The 16,235-nt window shown below is 40.5% G+C and overlaps 1 protein-coding gene across 4 annotated transcripts; it reads left to right on the forward strand.

Annotated features, from left to right (window-relative positions):
• The first annotated feature begins 1,627 nt into the window (after positions 1-1,627).
• Positions 1,628-14,542, forward strand: CNTF (ciliary neurotrophic factor). Of its 4 annotated transcripts, none has more exons than XM_019718900.2 (4): positions 1,628-1,869; positions 2,842-3,326; positions 5,913-6,040; positions 14,283-14,542. In XM_019718900.2, exons 1-4 carry the CDS (start codon positions 1,756-1,758, stop codon positions 14,390-14,392), a joined length of 837 nt encoding a protein of 278 aa, XP_019574459.2. In that variant the 5' UTR covers positions 1,628-1,755; the 3' UTR covers positions 14,393-14,542. The 4 variants fall into 4 exon arrangements, with proteins under 4 accessions (XP_019574459.2, XP_019574460.2, XP_019574461.1 ...); XM_019718901.2 differs by having other exon boundaries at positions 5,916-6,040; XM_019718902.2 differs by lacking the exon at positions 14,283-14,542 and adding an exon at positions 6,863-7,034.
• The last annotated feature ends 1,693 nt before the right edge of the window (positions 14,543-16,235 follow it).

A 16,235-nucleotide genomic window follows, 5' to 3' on the forward strand; every position in this document is an offset into this window, starting at 1 on the left:
TCTTCATGGAAGCAACTGGTCTTCCTTGGTTGTACTGAGTTACAGTTGTCCTAGGGCGAAAACACTGCTGCTGCTAAATAAGGAAACAAGTGCCCTCAAGCAGGTCTTATGTGGCAGATACTGTTTGCTCTTGCTGAGAATCAGGTAAACTTTGCACTCCATTTAGTTCTTGATTTCTAACGCTGAGATGCCGTATGATCCTGTGAACATTTGGCAAATTTGGAAAACCCGTTTTTCAGCAGCCTTCTGCTAGGAAAGGTGGCCATGTTAATCTAGTAGCAAGAACGGTAAGGTTGCTGTGAGGTTAATTTCACTCTGATAATGGCAAAACCTGGGTAGCATTTAATATCAGTGCTTCTTCATAAAACTCACTTGTCCATGTCAAGTACTAATTTTTAAAAAAAGAAAATAATAGAAGCCTTCTACCTTAAAAGGCCTACTGTGACAGCTGCCCAGGCCTCATTTCTTTCTCCTTCTGTCCCTCCTTTTGTTGTTTACCTATGGAAATTGGCCTCAGAGAAGGCATGTGTTTCAATTTAGAAGCAATGTCTATGATCTGAAATCGCGAAAGCTAATTGATTCATTGGAGGTTGAAATTTGCAACTCTTAATTAACATCATCCTCTAATCTACTGAGTTAAATGCCACAGAACAGCCACTCTCCAAGTGCTTTTAAACTTAACGCCCTCATTCCAAAGCCCAGCTCATTCTCTAATTTAGTTAAGCGTGTGGTATGACTGCGATAAGAAAAAGAAAAGCATGTTGTCACTTGAGTGAGAATGCCTTAGAAATGTTACCAAGTCAGGGTTGGGTGTTTCCTGTTCCTTTGGAAAAGAACAGGCCTAAACAGTACCGTCCTCATCCTGTAGCTACGAGGAAAGCACCGTGGTTGAGATTAGGGATGCTTTCTTAGCTGATTTTTAATCAGAGTGTAAATTAAACTAACTTTAAATACGTAGCAAAAGGATGGGAGTAAAAAAAGAAGCGATATTTTTAAAGGATTTGTTTCACATAAACTTCGTTTCTTAAACAAAATGTGAACTCTCTGGAGAATAAAATTTGAAAGTCTGTGGGGAAAACAGCTGTAGAATCAAAGAACCTGTATTTCAATTTTGAGCCTAGTAATTGGAGTTTGTGCATATTATTTAATTTCTTTTAGCCTCAATTTCTTAGGTAAGATGGGAGAAATAATATTTATCTCAGAATTCTAAAGATCAAATAAAGGCTTTAAAGCCTTTAGTAGAATGTCTGCCCATGGTAGGTGCTTAATAAATGGCAGCTATATCAATAATAATTATGTAACAATATTGAATATGAGGCTAATAGAAAAAAAGAAAGGACATGGGGAGCACAAGGAAGGTGATAATAAAACGAACTGCTGTTATGTGTATATAAAATAGATTTCATTAGCCAGGGGTGTCGTGAGGATTAGTGTGATAGTGACCTTGTTGCTAAGAGCAAAAGCAAAACAATGACATAAAAACAAGTACACTATGCACTCAGTGGAGGAGAGAGATGGAGGCAGACGCTGCAGGAAAAAAAGATTAAATAGGGGCCTTTGATTCCACAGACACAAAAATCCATAGCCAGGAATTTGTTGCCACCTCTGAGTCAGGCAGGGGTGGGGGTGGGGTGCACAAGTCCATTAGGAGAGAATGCCCAGTGGATTCAGTCTGAGAGTCACATTTCTTATTTGGACCAGTGTAGACACAAGCAAACCTAGCTTGCTTGTTTCCTGGGACAGTTGAGTTAGGGGATGGCTTTCGCAGAGCATCCACTGCTGACCCCTCACCGCCGGGACCTCTGTAGCCGCTCTATCTGGCTAGCAAGGAAGATTCGTTCAGACCTGACTGCTCTTACGGAATCTTATGTAAGTTGCCTATTTTTCTGTTGTCTGTTTTCACTTCATCTCTTCTGATCCAGTCCCATTACGAATTATGAAAGCCCTAATCATACAATCAGTCCTATATTGGGCACGTATCATTTGACATGGCCCCTTCTTCCCTTAAGGAAACTCATATGACCTTATGTTCTTTCTCTAGGTTGTTGAGGAGACAAGTTCCTTAAGTAAGAAATTGTACATGGGCTTCTAGGTAGGATTGGCTCTACGTCTTGGAGGATGTTCCTTATTTGGTTGCCTACAATCTGAATTCTACCAGAATAGATTAACCATGAGCCCTCTAAGTTTGGGTTCTTTGTATACATTGTTCTGAATTTCTGAGCTATGTAAATGAAAGGTTTATAGAATTGGGAGAAGAGCAGTATAAACCCAACCAATTTCTCCTAAAAAGTTTTGGTCACCTACTTTTTAATTACATATATCAAAAGTGTTACGGGTCTAAGTAGAAGGCTCACCTACACTATCCAAAGGGTTCCCTAGAAGTTTCACGGAGGACTTGGGAAGTGTTATATTCTTAAGGAGTTAACCATGAGTTCAGGTTGGTTTTCTGATAGAGGGAGGTCCTCATTAGTCCACGAAAGGCCTGCTGTGGAAATACTCCAGACCCTGTGGAAAGCTTCATACAGCTCCACCAGTAAGACATCAGACTCTGAAGTCCCAATTTTTTTTTTTAACTAATTCCCACTGAATTCTCTAAAGATTATCCTCACCATTGGGAGAGGGCAGTGAGAGAAATTCTACAGTGGCTACATTCTGGGGTTTCCTAGGTGTGGCCAGTGTTTTCAAGTATGTTTAAAATATTTAGAACTCCAGTATGAGTAAAATATTCCAGTGTCTAGGAGGAGTTTGAAGTGGGAAGGAAAAGTTATTCTGGACCAGTGGGTAAGTGAGGATGTTGGGGTGATTCCAGGAGATGTGATGTTTTTCTTTATCCTCCGCCAGGTAAAGCATCAGGGCCTGAACGAGAACATCAACCTGGATTCTGTGGATGGTGTGCCGGTGGCAAGCACTGATCGGTGGGGTGAGCTGACGGAGGCAGAGCGGCTCCAGGAGAACCTCCAAGCTTACCGTGCCTTCCATGTTATGTTGACCAGGCTCTTAGAAGACCAGCGGGTGCATTTCACTCCAGCTGAAGGGGACTTCCATCAAGCAATACATACCCTTCTGCTCCAGGTTGCTGCCTTTGCTTATCAGTTGGAGGAATTAATGGTGCTCCTGGAACACAAGATCCCCCCCAGTGAGGCTGATGGGATGCCCCCTATTGTTGGAGATGGTGGTCTCTTTGAGAAGAAGCTTTGGGGACTAAAGGTGCTGCAGGAGCTTTCACAGTGGACAGTGAGGTCCATTCGTGACCTTCGAGTCATTTCTTCTCGTCAGACTGGGATCGCCACACGTGGAGGCCACTATAATGCTAACGACAAGAAAATGTAGCTAGCAGTTACCTCTCTCTCTCTCTCTCTCTCTCTCTTGCCCTCCCCCCCTCTCTCCCCCTTTCTTTTCTAATGGAATATACATAGTCCTGTGAGGCCTCACTTTCCCATTCTTAAGTTTTTGAAAACCTTTAAGACCACAGGCATTTTCATGAAGTAGGGTTGGACACGTGGACAAGTGGGCATTAGGTTTAGTCGGCAGAGGTGGGGGGACGTTGGGGCCAGAAGGAAGCGGGGGCATAGGCAGCATTCTTCTACCCCATGCTCTACCTTTTCTACCCACTGAGTAACCTCTGCGGACATTTAACAGCCTCACAGGAGAAGTATATTGTTAACTCTAGTCCTAGACTCTTCTGAGAAGACTGTTAACGGTGAACTAAAAATCATGGACTCTAACCAATTCAAACTCTTGGATAATAAATTTATTGAGCATCATCTACTATATGGAAGCAGTGTGCCGCGGCTTTATGTAAATTTCTCACAACAACCCTGTTGAGGGCGGCAGTGTTATTCCCATTTGGCACATGAGATAGCAGACTCGGAAATGTATAACTTGTTCAAAATTACCCACCTAGCAAAGGGCACAATAAGTTTGCACTCAGATCTTTCTCTTCCCAAGTTCCTATGTGCCCTCCTGTTAGAGGCCTGATTATGAACCTCTCTCACTGCACCTCTGCCACGTAGGGTTGGAAAATGCATCCATGTAGTCTATCCCTAGCACTGGAAAAATAACCCCATACAGTAGTCCTGCTTATCTGCAGTTTCACTTTCCATGGTTTGTTACCTGAGGTCAACCACGGTCCAAAATTATTAAATGGAAAATTCCAGAAGTAAGCAATTTATAAGTTTTAAATCCTGCGCCGTTCTGAGTAGCATCATGAAATCTCGCCAAGTCCCCCTCCATCCCACCCAGGACATGAATCATTCCTTTGTCTAAAGTATCCACAATATACCCACCCATTAGTCACTTAGCCATCTCAGTTATCAGAGAGAGAGAGATCAAATTCACATAACTTCTGTTTCAGTATATTGTTATAGTTTTTTTTTTATTGTTAATCTCTTACTGTTAAGACAAAACAGAAGGTTCTGTACTGTCCGCAGTTCGGGCATCCTCTGGAGGCCTGGGAATGTACCCCGTGAATCGGGGGACTACCCTACTGTATGGCACAATTTTAGTGTCAAAGGCAGTATTTGTTTGTACTTGGCAAAGAAGAGAGCAGTGGGAATCTTAAGATTCTGCTTGGGGATAAAAGGAGGCCCAGCAAACAGGAAGCTGGGGTGGGCGGTAATGAATCTGCTGTAAAGTGTCCGCTGATGTTTGTGAGTTTGGAGTTGGGCACAGCTTATACCAGGTTACCACACATGTATCGTAATCAGTGCAATGTCACTGCCTCTAACCCAAGCATCCGAGGACAATGGCTGGACTACCACTCAGGTTAAAAAGTCACAGAACTCCTTCACCACATTCTCTAGACTCAGTCATGAGGAGAGGGTGAGGCCCACTCTGTCTCCACTGGGAGTGCCAGTGATTCTGAGACAACATACAGCAAAGCCTCCATGCTTCCCATCAAAGGGCCAGGGCTCTGTGTTCACTGTTCTGGAGAAAGAAAGTATGAAAGGTGCCAACCATAAACGAGGGCATGGACGGAAAAGGTCATTTGCAGTCGGGCCTATGAGCTAGTGGTGCAACTGTGAATCAATCCAGAGGTTCTCAGGTGTATCATTTCCCTCCTACCCATTAACTAAAACTCGAGACCTTGGTTTGGGGGCCCAAACCAATTTAGTTTACTTATTTGAAGCGTCTGTATCCTTAAATGAACCTTGAGTCTCAGGGCTCTGGCTTCCACAGGTTGTATGAGGTGGAATGGGTGACTTAGCTTGTGTCCTATCCCACGTAGGTTCGTGTCCAAAACTCCATGAAGTGCGTATTACAAGAAGACTCGGGGATATGAATTTATGGCAATCCAGGGGAAGCGAGCCCCTGCTCTCTAATTTGGAAACAAGGTTGCATGCATATGAGAAGTCAGTACTAGGTTGAAATTGTAAGGCGCAGGGGGAAGTGTACAGAGTGAAGGGAAGGAGCTCAGCGAGGGCCAGGGGTCTTCTTCCTGGAGGAGGGTGGTGCTAGCTGTGTTTCAGTGGTCGGCTGAGTACCAAATAAAGAGAAATCAGGAGAAGAGGAACAGGAAAGAATTGTCTGTTCAGAAGAAAAGTGAGGCAATTATAAATGATTGGGTCCAGCTATCCCTAGAGGTTTTGTTTGGTTTTATTTCATTTGTAATTTTGGCATAGGTAGATGCCCAATGAATGCATAGAGATATATTTCATTCAAGCTTTCCTTATTTAAATGGTTTCTCTTGTGTAAGAGCCATATTTTTGATTGATAAAGTACCTGTGTATTAACATAAAGCTTTTAAATTTATCCAGATAGTAGTTTTAAATCTATCTGGGTAGTATTTTAGGCTCTTTCTGTTTCATGGAGAAAGATGTGGCTAAAATTTCTTAATGGGCAATAATTGATTACAAACTTGCTAAATCTGAAAGGAATTGACCCCTCTCCAAGTGTTTTGTTTTTCTATTCAGCAGATGTTGCAGTACAGACACCTGCAGAAGTTTCAGACATCTGGAGCATGGCTTAGGCTCCGAGTCACATGTGAAGGAATGTCTACCTACGAGAGGCGTGTTTGCAGTGGCAGAGGGTCCAGAAAAAGGTACAAGTACCAGCTCTTGAGTGGGAGGAAATAAGAAGGTGTGTAAGCACTGTGCTGAGCTGTGCGTCAGTTTCTTCTTCAACAAGCTTGGAATTTGCTTTCAAAGAAGTGTGGGGGAGCGCCTCAGAAAAAGCTCGAGGAAGGGGGAAACCAGCACCTAGCGTTAGTAATAAAGACATAAGGACGCATGGCTCTGAATGTGTCGACATTGCATCGTGCTTGTCTGAAATGGATGAAACAGATTGACTCAGGGATTGACGTTAGGCCAGTGCTGTGGCTGTGTACCTTATAATACCATGGGGATAAGGGTGACGTTGTGAAAGTATACGCGTATATTTTTTAAGCATCCACAATCCAAGAGAGATATCTGATCTTTAGATTTTAGTTCTTCTGTTTCTTAGATCTGTATATGGATAAGATCTCTGGGGAATCATATTTTTACATACACAGAAATTATATGTTCATATGTACATTATAACCGTATTATGTGTGTGTATAATTGAAAAGCATAAATTTAGTTCTTTGTCCCTAACTCTTATTTTGTAAAGAGGATTCCTTCTATCCCACTGTCTTCAGAAATGCCCTCTCTGTGGGTAAAGAGAGTCAGTTTTCCTGAATCTGTCAAGGAATTGCATGTATGAGAGTTGATAAATTCTTCTTGCATTGATTTAAGTGGGTGATTGCAGATTTTCAGATTAGCACAAACTCAAAGGCCAAGCATGGAATAAAATTAGCTTTAAGATAATCGGGTTTGAGGGGAGTGAGAGTTTTAATAAAAATGGAAAGTGTAAAGTCATAGCCCTGGTATTGCTGTTATTTCAGGCTGCTGTGGATTAAAGCCCAACGGATGACTCATTGTGTTGCTGGTCACACAGGGAGAGAACAAGTAAATACTTCAGGGAGACGTATCTGAAAAGTTGTTTAGGATGATTTTTGTTGGTGAATCTTCACCTCCTCATGAAGTAGCTGAACACCTTCTTCCTCTACTGAGGAGTAAAGTAGAAATGCAGAAAGCAGGGGAGCTTCCATCAAGATAAGAAAAGGATTGGTGAAGAGGGAAAGGAGGAACTGAAGAATTTGGATATCACCTCAGTTGGTGTGTGTGTGTGTGTGTGTGTGTGTGTGTGTGTGTGTGACCATGTGTGACCAACAGTGTTTAGGCCGGGTATTTAAAAAGAATGGTTTGGCCTCCTGCCTCATCCCACCTTAGCGGCAAGCATCAGACCCAAGAATGAATCCTCTGAATGTTAGTACGTTCAAAGTGAAAGTGACAAAAATTTCATCTCTCCACTCCAAAGCGTCTATAGAGCTCTAAGTTCCACCGAGAAAGACAGAGTAAAAATATAATTTGATCTTTTGGTGAAATGTGTGTGGGGTGTGAGGTAAGAAAATTCATATGCATGTGATTCTTCTATTACTGGGATTGATCTAATTTGGGCAGATAGAAAATAAAAGATGGAAGATTGGCTAACAATACAGATTTCACCTCAGCAAGGCCATGAGTTGCTTCTTTTGTTTCTGTATCTTTGGATGAACAGGGGAATTTCAAGTGATTTCAACCTTGAATGAAACGTAATCCTCCCAGCCAGGCCAGGCTCAGTCAGGCAGTGCTGGGTAAATCTCCACGACGCCAGGCCCCTGGGAAAAACTCCCAAAGCCAGTCAGCCTCGCAAAGGTACATTGCCCCTGAGCACACCTGCCAGCCTGCAGAGGCGGAAAGTTTTCTTTTGTAACGTCTCAGATCAAGTATCTGAACCCCAGTCAAGCCTTTGGAAGACAGAAGAACACTGATTAGCCCGTATGTGGTCAATTTGAAAGTAGAAACTAAGTTGTGGAAAATCACATAGAGAAAAATATGAAAAACTGCTAAGAGGTCGTGTATTTTTGTCCACATATTCAAGGTAGTGTGAAACGGAACACTGCATTTTGTTAATTATGTCAGGCATCTCAACACTATTTTATGTTATTTAATCCTCTGAGATACGGTCTCTCACAAATGAGGGAAATGAGAAGGAACATTAACTTGTCCAAGGTCCCTCCACTAGTATATGACTGGGTTGGCGTTTTAGTTCTGGCTCCCAAACTCACTCCACTCCACCCCTGCCATGGGACACCAGCGACTGAGGTCATCTCACACCAAAATTCGTTCTCCCTCTCTAATTCACGTTTCCTGGATAAAGCCAGTATACACTTGTACCAAACTTTGCTCTGTGGCAAAACCTATTACGTTTCCAAACATTGGGACAAGTCACTATTTCTGAGCTTCCTCATTTTGGGAATGGAAATAACATACTGACTTCATGGGTTGTTAATGGTTTAGACAAACTGAGTATCTGAAAGTGCTTGTAGTCTATTTAAACGTCAAGTATATTTAATGTCCCAAGCAGCTTGCACCAATGTAAGGCTTTTGAATGAAGAGAGCTCCATAAGTGTCTCAGAGAAAAAGCAGTCGCTTCCCAGGATCCATCTGTCACAGCCGAGGCTTCACCCTGTTGTGTCTGTGGGCCGTTGGCCACTAGAGGCTAACCCAGTCTCACACAGCCTCCAGGACCGTCCGCCTTTCCGGAGGGTTGAGACTTGGCTGGTTTGCTGCACCCAGAAGATGGCTTTCACAGTAGGCGGCTCAGACACCTTCTGGAGAAGCCTGGCAGGCTCCTTAGAGAGCCAAGGAAACGTGCAAACGAAGGCTCCACCCACAAAGCGCTAATGCATGCATTTAGACTTAGGGCCATTCTGCCATACTCCAGCACCCTCCTCTTAATACAGGAAGGAACTCAAACTTCATTTAGTTGGATCCCATCATTAAACACAACACAGGGAGCCAGAAAGATTGAGTAATCGGCCCTAGTGACCCAGCTAGAAAGTAGAGGAATGAGAACTAGGTCTTAGTCCAGAACCTTCCCCACGGCACCTGCCTGCTTCTCCATTCGACCAACCTCATCTCAGGAAACAGGGTATCTCGGTGTATGTCCTTTTCACACTGGCATCCAGTGTTCTCTAGGACCCTTACCTCCAATGAGCCTTTGGAAGCTCTGGGAACAGCCACTCATAACAGACTTCTCTCGTCACCCCACCCCTCATCTCTTCTATAATTTGGTGGTCCTATATCTCATCTCTCCCCTGATATTATGCGAAAAGTGGGACGCATTCTGAGGTAATGGTTAAGTATATTACTCCTTCCTTTAAATGATAAGTGTCATTTAAACAAAGAACTGAGGGAAGATTTTTTAAAAACAAATTTCTGAGGCAGGTGTCTTTTCTTCAGATCACACCAACCCTTCAGCCACACCACTAGGGAAAATTTAGGACTACTTTTTCTTCTCTTACTCAACAGGCCCTGGCTTCTATCCCCAAAGCTTGGGGTGGAGGGAGGGATGAGAGTTACATAAATAACTTAGCAAGCCACTAAAAAAGAAACCCCAGCCTGCTTCTCAGCTCTAAGGCTTTGCCATTGGGAAATTTCCAGACCCACACCAACCAAATGCAATAGCAATACAATATTACGTCTACTCCGGTCCAGTACTAAGGATACAGAAGTGCATACTAATGATAGCGAACGTTTATGTGGTGTTTACACTCTGCCAGGCATCAGTGCCATTCTTTACAGGCATTAATTCATTTGTTCCTCACAAGAACCCTAGGAGGACAGTAGAGATCCTCACTTTACAACTGAAGAAACAGGCACAGAGAGCTGATAGTTCCCTGCCCAGCGAACACTCGGTCTCCTGAGAAAGACAACAGGTATACAACCAACTGTGACAGAAATGTGGTTAGAAATACCGTAAGTACCACAATGAGCTGTGGGAGCCCAGAGGAAGGAAGGATTAGAGAGAGCTTCTCGTAAGAAGCACTTTGGGAGGGAGCTAGGCTTTGAAAATGACTAGGATTTTTGCACTCAGGAAAAAATAAAGGGGAGGGGTGTGGAAGAACATTTTGGGTAGAGGAAGCAGCATTTGTCAAGGCGTGGCTGCTGAAAGGCCAGGAAAGAGCAAAGATAGGAAATATATATATATAAAATGGAGTCACTTTCACCAAGAGGCTAAAATTATTAACGTGATGAAGGCTGAGGCAAGAGGTAAGACTCTATTCTTGAGCTTACCAGCTGGGAACTTATGTTTTGAAGTTTTCAGTCCTGTGCAATGCCTAAATATGCATCTGGATGTACACCAGACCTTCAGATAACCCTCTGAATACCCCTGGAAGATTCACATATCCAGACCACCTGACATGACCAGACCTCCTGGAGCCCCTCCTCTAGACCACCTGGCATCCATCATCCAGACTGCCTGACACCTGACTGATAGCTGTCCTGGACCAATCCTAGGGCTAAGAAAGCCAGACTGATTGTTCTCAAGAAGGCACTTTTTACTATAAACTACTGGGCTTGAGATCTCACTAGACAGGCATCTATTGAAACAGACTACCTGGGACTTTTGATTGACATCTCTTTTGGCTTTTTTGTATAGCAGTAGTTAACAGCTATCAGGAGAATTTATCTTTGACGTGAGATTTTCACCCTCTGAAAGTCCCCCAAATTTCCTTTCTCCAGAACTCTAGCTGGTTATATGTACAAACATTTTGGTCCCTCCTTTTCTGCCTGTTCAATAAAATGGACCAACTTAGCTAAAATAATTTAAAACACTGATGGCCATTTAGGAAAAACTTTGTTTTCAGTTCACCCCATAGCCCCTTTTTAGACCAAACCTCTCAGGGCACAATAGAATGCATTCTTTGATTTGCAGAAGCTTCTAGAAGACAAAATAACTTAAACAAACAAACAAACAAACAAACAAACAAACAAAAAACAGCTCTAAAAAGATTCTAAAAGAAACTTTGATCGTCTGAGAGGTAATTAAAAGCCCATCCTCAGTTCCTCAGACTGAAGGAGAAAAAAACATTTTTAAAGCACAAACAACAGTTCTGGCTCCAAGGCTCCTTGTCAAGAACAAATAACAAATCTTAATTGTCTTCTCCACAAATAGTAATAAGAAAACGCCTTAAAATAAACTTAACTAACTCCAACTGTTAACGAATTAGTGGGTTCTTGCCTTATATCTGTCTCATGGCTAAAATATTAAAAACAAAACTATCAGGTCTCTGTGTCTGTCTGTATGTTCATGTGTGTTGTGTTGTATTTTCTATCTTTGGATGGTATTGCTAATTTGTAAAAGAGCTCTGTTTAATTGGCTTAAGGGAATTAAGTACTTACGTAAAAAGTTCTCAAAAATATAATAGAAGTTAACCCAAAATGCTTTTCTGGATCACATAATCTGGGAGAATATTTGATGTTAAAGCTGGTTCGAGTTTGGTTTGGTTAAATAACAATGTCTTTAGAGTTATCAGAATTAAGTATAATACTTTTATTCTACCTGTGTTTATTAGTCCAATAAGTTCATATTATCTCTATTGCAAAATTTGTCAGCAAGAAAAATAACTCGGTGTGATGAAATTTTCATAAGTAACCTAAACATAATTATTGAGAACAAGTAAAATAAATAGATGTAGATGGGATTAAAAGATTTTAGGGAAGCTTTTCAGCAATATTTATGTTTTATTGCATGTCTACTTAGTTTCCCAATCATTTTGTAACTTGAAACCTCAGAGTGTTGCCAAGATAAGTTAATGATGGGTCAAGTTAAATTCATTGAATATCTAGATCATTTCCAAATAAGATAAAATATTGAAACAATTAATTGTTAAAGTACTCTAAATTTATCTACTTTTGACTTTTTATAACAGAGAAACTAAAAGATAAATTTGGATCTGTTAATGAATATGTTTTGTTCTTAGAAACATGAAGAAGCACATGTTTCTAAAAATTATGAAATATATTTTCAGTAAAAGAGCCCATGTTTCTAGAGGTTATGAAATATATTAATATATTTGCCAATCTAAGGAATGCTAATTGGTTAATTTTAGTTGTCATTAGAAATTAGGGTTTCTGAGGGTTAATAATTCAAATTAATGTGGAAGGAAATAATACATGTTTTCAGTAAAAGAAGGTATAAAGTATAGAAATGCATTTTTGAGAGAAAGTTTTTCAAGTGGTTTGTCCTAATAAGTTGGTTATTTCTGAATGTATTAAAAGAGACAAACTAAGAGGGACGAGGACAGTTGTAGGTTTGTGGAACAAAAATCTTGAGAAAAAAATTTATATATGATCAAGCTAACTAAGATTGGAATGGATTTAAGTTAACTTGATTTCAATATCAAAAGTACATCGATACAAAATTAGAATTTGGTTTTCTATCTCTGTTAAAAGAACAAAATTTTCCTATACTATTGGTATGTTCTTAATGAGATCATAAAGGGAAAACGAAGACTTTTGTATTTTATTAAAATTATTTCCTATGTTCTATATCACCAGGTTTTTTATTGCTTAGGTAAACCAAGTCTTCGTAATATTAAAAGAGTTAAATTTGCTTATAACTATTTAACTTTTTGTATTTGCTTGTGAAGTTTTTGTCACCATGATTAAATAGATAACTGTTTCAACCTATGATCCCACTTGACCAAATGTTTTAAAACTTTTGATATATTTGACAAACTTCCCAAATTTCAAAATTAAATAGTCTTTTTCCTTAACCCGAATATAACTTTGAGATTTTTCAGAAGGATTCCTGAAACATTTCAAAGGAAATGCTCTCTCTTTATAAAAAGGGGAAATTAAGCTAATTTAACCTATTTGATATGCTAAAATTACATGGAAAACATTGTCAAATAAGAAATAATTGTGTTTGTATGCATATGTTATTAAAATAAATGTTCTAGAAATTATATAAAATTTCTAAGACTCTACAATGTCCTGATACAATGTTATCTTCAAATGTTGTGTGTTACAGAGAAAAAAAGCAAATTTCTTTGTCAATAACATTGTAATCAGATCTTTAACCATTTCATTTTAAGTTTGTCATTTGCCAAGTCATTGTTTTACTCTGATACTTTTTGAAAGTATGTTTCATCTTTAGAGAGATTCTTGGAGAGAACTCTGACACTTACTAGAAAATTCAGGTTTCTGATAAGCTTTTAGGTCATACCTTTAAACTGGTTGAGGATTTACAGAACTCAGGAAAAATTGGATTCATAAAACTGCTAACAAAAGGATCAAGACCAACAAGAATCAATAAGATGAGACTGCATGAACTGATGTGGACAATTACCATTTTTATGACTTTTTATTTGAAATATGACTGGTTCTTTAATTTTTTGTTTTCCAAACATAAGGAAACATTTTCCTCTTAAGCTACCTATGACCTAGAGCAATTTGGTAAGTTATATCCTTGTAAGCAGAATTGAAACATTTATATTTTTCTCCCCACTTGATCCCTCCAGAGTTTGGAAACTTGTGAGTGTTCTTATTTTCATGGCAATATTGTTATTTGCATAAGTTCAATAAGAATCTGTTCTTGTAACAGGACAAAATTGAAAACTGGTTATATTACTGAGGCTTTGACTGGAATTCATATTTGAGAAAAACATGCATGGACTCAGATATGACCAGACAGCTTTAAGGAATTAAGATTGACTCATGGAAGTCAATAAAACTCTTGGAAACATCATCCTGGTACCTTCCTTACAGGATTTCCAGCAGCCTCACCAGATGAGTAATGAAGGTCCCTTCTTGACAGGTGCAGGAACCTCAAGATATTTTGGGGACCTTGAGAAGAGAGGAACTCCCCCAAATCTATAAGTATTTCAGTAAAGTCTGATGGCAAGACCTTGCCTTGGCTTTTCTCATGTAGAGGTTTTAAAGTTCTATATGAAGATTCCTCATGAAAAATTCCAGGAAAGCAGTTTTAAAAGAGCCTATATGGTTAATTACTATTCTTGCTGTTCCTATGTAAATAACAGGCCAAGTTTATTAAAAGTAGACTTATTCTGCAAACAAACTAGTCTTAATTTGTCTACCTTTGGTAAAAATGACGATCATTTTATAGAAATTATGTTTTAGTAATACACCTTTGTGGATATTAGATTCTAGTGGTATTCACTATCTTTTGAGGTTTGATCCTACCCGTAAACTGGACCAGATCCTGAATTATTCTAGTTTTCTCCAGTATCTGGCTATGACTCTTCAAACTGATGTTTCCAATTTTTCTCCCACCCTTCTGACTTGGAATCATTGAGAACTAAAGCTTCCCTTTTCCCAAAGCCACACAAACTAAAGTGGGACAACTTGACGTAAACTTCAGAGAAATCACCACAACAGCTCATATATTGACAATCTTTGTGCCTATTGTAGAAAAATCACCAGAGACACTCAAACTGCAAACCAGGAGAATCTATCAGATCATCACTGCCTGTCCATCAGAATTTGCTTCCAGCCAAACATCTAGAAATCTTCTCAACTAGCTGCCTTCACAACTCAGAAACTGGGATTATAGCTGGCTTCTACAATTGCCATTGTTTTTTCTTTCGTTTCCATAGAGACACCTCTAATCAAATACCTGATTGCTTGTACCATAGCTCTATGTGTGCCACCTGTATCACGGCCTCCTGAAATGAGACACCACTGTTCAACTGAACTGAACTATTCCCCAGACCAAGACTGGTTTCTGAAACTGACACATAATAATGTCTTAATTGGGCCTTTCCTAATGCTGCAACCTAAAAATTGGCACAAATATTGGGCTGGATGTAGGATGGCAGGCATGTGTCTAGCCCATATGCCCCTCTGAGGGACATGATGGACCCAGGGAAGGCATTGCCATCCTGGCGATGAGGCACTTTAGAATGTTATGTTTGATCTATGGTGTTGTCTGATAGAAAAATTGGGATCTAAAGGGGAAAATAAGGAAAGAGTGAAGAGGGGGAATATATAAAATGGAGTCACTTTCACCAAGATGCCAAAATTATTAACATTATGAAGGTTGAGGCAAGAGGAAAGACTGTTCTTGACCAGACCAGCCTGGGAACTTATGTTTTGAAGTTTTCAGTCCTGTGTCAATGCCTAAATATGCATCTGGATGTACACCAGACCTCCAGATAACCCTCTGAATGCCCCCGGAAGACTCACATATCCAGACCACCTGACATGACCAGACTTCCTGGAGCCCCTCCTCTAGACCACTTGGCATCCTTCATCCAGACTGCCTGACACCTGACTGATAGCTGTCCTGGACCAATCCTAGGGCTAAGAAAGCCGGACTGATTGTTCTCAAGAAGGCACTTTTTACTATAAGAACTCTTAAGTTTTCTTTCTTTGGAACACTTCCTGGCTTTTGCCTACCTGTGTTCCAACTTGCAAACTCTGAGATCCTTGAATAAAATTTATTATTTATTTCTAGCCAAAGCCTCCAGACTCTTTTGAGTTTGTTGGACAAATGTATGTGGCATGTTTGAGACTGTTCACTCTGAAGCTCAGATGACACTAGAGAAGTGAGTTGGTGACACCTTCAAGAGAGAATCTATGAAAAAATTTTGAAAATGGACGATGCTGGCTTCTACCGTCTGTTTTAGAAAAATAATCCAGACAGCTATGTAAGAGCTGTATTAGAGGTGAAAGCAGCTGGAGGTAGAGAGGGCCATCAAGAAGATGCTATTGTGCTCAAGGTAAGTTAGGACCTTTCAGTGATTCATGGAAACCTTACAGGCACTGGGATACAGAGGTAAGTTCAACATAATTGCTGATCTTTTAAAATTTGCATTCTGGTGGGAGCAGACAGGTAACACACAATAATGTAATTTAGAGTGATACGGCTTATATAGGAAACCTAAAAGGCAATATTATAGAATTATTGAGAGGAGGGGCCAGGAAGGCCTCTCTCAAGTGGTTATTTTCCCCGAGATCTAAATGATGAGAGGGAATCTGAATGAGAAGTAGACTTGAGGGTGGGGTGTTTCAATCAGAGGGAACTGTTAAGTACCAAGCCCCGAGGCAGGAAGGAGCTTTCTGTCTTCAGGGAACTAACTGAAAGATGTGGCTGAAATCAGCTGAGCAGGGGATCAAGGCCAGGGCCAAGGCCCTCAGCCAAAGACCAGGAGAAACACACCAGTAGTTAAACAGGTGGGGTTATTGCTTGTTGCAATGAGGGATAATACATACACATCATAGGAAGCCACAGGGCATCTCAGTAAGACAGTTAGAAAGAACATATAATAGGACTTAGTTTGGGTTGGGTGATTTAGGGCAGCGCCTAAGGAAGCCGAGGTTTGCTCTAGACTGGATGCTGTCAGAAGGTGGGGGCCATGGATT

Source organism: Rhinolophus sinicus, linkage group LG06, assembly GCF_036562045.2.
Source record: "Rhinolophus sinicus isolate RSC01 linkage group LG06, ASM3656204v1, whole genome shotgun sequence".
In the NCBI taxonomy this organism is placed as follows: Eukaryota; Metazoa; Chordata; class Mammalia; order Chiroptera; family Rhinolophidae; genus Rhinolophus; species Rhinolophus sinicus.